The sequence below is a fragment of the Sphaeroforma arctica genome, assembly GCF_001186125.1.
Source record: "Sphaeroforma arctica JP610 unplaced genomic scaffold supercont1.504, whole genome shotgun sequence".
Classification (NCBI taxonomy): domain Eukaryota; class Ichthyosporea; order Ichthyophonida; genus Sphaeroforma; species Sphaeroforma arctica.
Window position 1 is genome coordinate 13,223 of NW_014040054.1, and position 3,566 is coordinate 16,788.

The following is a 3,566-nucleotide window of genomic DNA, read 5'->3' on the forward strand; positions in this document are numbered from 1 at the left end:
TATATATAAATATATAAATATATAAATTTATTTTTTAGAGGAAAGCTTAAGTGTTTTGTGGACCAAGCAATTCGAGACCTGGCGATTAGCAGTACAGAAATATCTATAGAATGCTTTGAGACAGATATATTACACAACAGATGTGTTATAGCACAGTACTGTCTCGCAGGTACAACCACCGATAGGTGCGAGCGCGACCAACCGGAAGTTGGAAGTCAGAGATACGAGTGGCATTCTATCCATCCTACTAACTGTAACTCACCAACACACTGGGAAGAGAGTAGAAAGCCCTCCAGACTACACCCATGACGGCTAAAAGCCGCCAACAAGCACACAATGATATATTCTACTGTGTTCTCGTTATTTACACACACCTCGTCTATGAACAGGGAGGGGGCCTCCTCAATTACTTTCTGGTTACGTCTCTGGATAGAGCATTCACGCTCAGCCAAGTAGATGTAGTTGCCATGGGCATCACCCAGCACCTGTGTAGGTAGGTAGATCACGTCGTCAGTAAAAGTACAGGTATGACTAGTAGACGTACGAATGGTAGACCTAGATAAAGAGGTGAATGAAGGCACAAAGGTGTACGTTGTCGACTACAAGTATCACAAGATGTTGTGTTCCGATCCATGCCGTGCGCAACCCTTGCAGTGTGGTATACATACAGTTCGGGACAACACTGGGCGTACACTACTCCCCGCTAGCGTGATATTGGGTGATGCAGAAGGAAAAGACAATGTATGTTTGTGTGGAGCGATGGGCCGCCTAACGAGCCTAAAGTCACACGCGATAGTGCGCAACTGTCCGACCATGTATGCGCCAACTGATTTCGAAACGGACACTACTAATACATGGGCGTGTATTGTACAGTGGTCGTATAATATACATCCCCGGATATAGCTGTGAAGGACTCGCTGTTTCCAGTAGCCAGGTAGTGCAATCACTCCACAGTTACATGCGCAGTATGCACATAAGCCGAGAAAGACTTGGCCGACTGTGAAATAGCTACCCCCGCGAAACACTATGCTTGTGTATTTAGAAGCATGCATTGTATCCCAATCATACGAACAACCGGTTATACATACAGGTACACAGCCAGACTTTCGACAATCCGCATACATGCGCATGCACACACCTGGATCTCAATGTGCCGTGGGTTGTCGATGTACTTCTCCACCAACATACGGTCGTCTCCGAACGACGACAGGGCCTCGGACTTAGACAGCGTGAAGGACTCGCGGCACTCCTCGTCATTCCAGGCCACTCGCATACCCTTACCTGAGAGATTGAGAGCAGTCAAAGACAATACGTAAGGTCGACATATGTCTGGATTTCAGATAAAAGATATAGGCATTGGAGTGTGTATAACTGAACCCTGCCCCACCACTACAAGGCAATGTTACCGTGCACCTGAACTATCTTGGCCACATGGTGTGGTATATTATGTGTTCATACTTGAATAGTATACGTGGCTGTAGATGTTCTTACTGGAATGGATGTGTACAGACCACCACTGCTCAGCAATGCTACCGTGCACCCGAGCCATCTTGGCCACGTGCATACTAGCCAGTGGCTTCAGGAATAATGGGCAGGTCTATACGGCGTTGGCGAAATACCGACAACTGAACACAACTAAAAAAAAGCACCGTCGTGTTGTTGTATACAACCAGTACCTCAACAATCCCGAACCACAGATGCGGAGACAGCACAAACATATTTAATAATGTGGTGTACACGAGCTATGTTTTAAAATATAGCGTAGAAGGCCGGCATCATACGCATATGTACACATTAGTGACAACAGGCGTGTCCCGTGCGAGGACTATATATCAATAGTACACAACATACCACCGCCACCGGCACTGGCCTTTACCATCACAGGGTATCCGATGTCATTGGCCACCTTGACGGCCGTTTCCACATCCTCTATCTCACCATCGTATCCAGGGATGGTGTTGACCCCAGCATTCTTAGCTATGACCTGTATTAAATGTCATTGGTTTTTTTTTGTCTGGAAGTTTAGATTTTGTCACAGGCGGGTGGGTGCAGGTCCATCGCCCGCACCGTAATCTCATATGACACTATACTGCCACAGAACAAACTATATGAACATGTTCTGATTAAACGTCCTGAAAACTCTGCACACACCTTGGACTCGATCTTGTCACCCATGGCCTCGATAGCTTCCACATTGGGTGCGATGAATGTCACACCGGCCTCCTTCAGGCGTTGTGCAAAGTGAAAGTTCTCACTGAGAAACCCGTATCCGGGATGAACCGCTTGCGCGCCTGAGAGAATCAAACGGGCGGTGCCAGGGTGTCAATATGGATGTCATGCGAGGGAAATCATCAACTATGTAGTATAAAACACGGCTCCCTGCCTACGCACAAGCACTCAGGCAGCGACGGGTGTCTATTGACTGCTCAAAAGTTGGAAGACACAGGCATTTGTGTACTTCCGAGAAGTGGTCACAAACAGTCGAGAAGGATTGACATAGAAAATAAATCACAGGTTTGTATGAATTACTGTAGTGACTATATACGCCTGTAAGCTAATTGCTTCACATGTATACCATACAATATGCTACCAAAGCCGCATAGAAAAAAATAGGGTGTTCCACAAATACATGGCAATGTAAATGATCAGTGTGTCCACAGGCTAGCCAAACTATAGCATACCCGTTTTCTTAATCGCTGCCATCACATTATCAATATTCAGGTACGAATCGGCAGAGTTTGCTGGGCCCACTAGTACAGCCTCATCAGCCATCTGCACGTGTACCGAACTGGCATCTACATCAGAGTACACTGCCACCGTCTTAATCCCCAGAGCCTGACACGACCGCATCACACGGCAGGCAATCTCTCCTCTGTTGGCGATGAGAATTTTATCGGGTAACTGTAGAATACAGGGGGAGTGGGTCAGAGACAGACGTTAAGACTGGTGAGTTAGATAATTGGGCACGGGGTGTGTGTTGACAGATATAGTGGCGAGTTTGTCTCGTATTATACAATATGAAGCTATGTACTTCTATGCTGAAAGCCTGTATGTATTCATGTGCATGTCGAAGCATATGCTCTACCCATCGGCACTTCCATTTCGCAGGCGTGTGTGCTGGTATGGCAAAATGGATGGGCGCAGTTCGTTCTGAAAAGCAGACAGTATCACATCGTGGAGTGTGGTAGCCCCCGTATCTTAGGGGGTGTAGGAGGGTAGTGGAGGGTCTCGTAACCCTCCTGTTGTACCATGGATGAGAGTGTATATACATAATCACAGACCACGCTACAAAACAATATGTGAAAGGTTGTTCTGGCGTGTGTGCAACTTCGATGTGTAACCTTGAGGCTTTGGAAATATATTCACAGACCAGACATGTTTCGGCTTTTTGAAAACGAACTTTGTACAGAGCATAGATAAAACTATACAAATACAAACCATTATATCTGCATCAAAGCCATCAACAATGGTGGAGTATGTAACTAAAAAACCAATCAATTTTCTAAATCAGATTTTATATATATATATATATATATATGTATATTGTATACTTTATAGTATATATA

At 45.5% G+C, this 3,566-nt stretch overlaps 1 protein-coding gene across 1 annotated transcript in view; it reads right to left on the reverse strand.

Annotated features, from left to right (window-relative positions):
* Window positions 1-3,271, reverse strand: part of SARC_06805 (hypothetical protein) — a gene marked incomplete at its 5' end in the record, with an annotated part of 5,913 nt that extends 2,642 nt beyond the window's left edge. Inside the window, 6 exons of the mRNA XM_014299271.1 lie at window positions 375-485; window positions 1,139-1,281; window positions 1,852-1,984; window positions 2,152-2,291; window positions 2,682-2,901; window positions 3,086-3,271. Of these exons, the coding sequence (XP_014154746.1) occupies window positions 375-485; window positions 1,139-1,281; window positions 1,852-1,984; window positions 2,152-2,291; window positions 2,682-2,901; window positions 3,086-3,271 (933 nt within the window). The remainder of the gene's footprint in view (window positions 1-374; window positions 486-1,138; window positions 1,282-1,851; window positions 1,985-2,151; window positions 2,292-2,681; window positions 2,902-3,085) is intronic.
* Window positions 3,272-3,566: the final 295 nt, after the last annotated feature.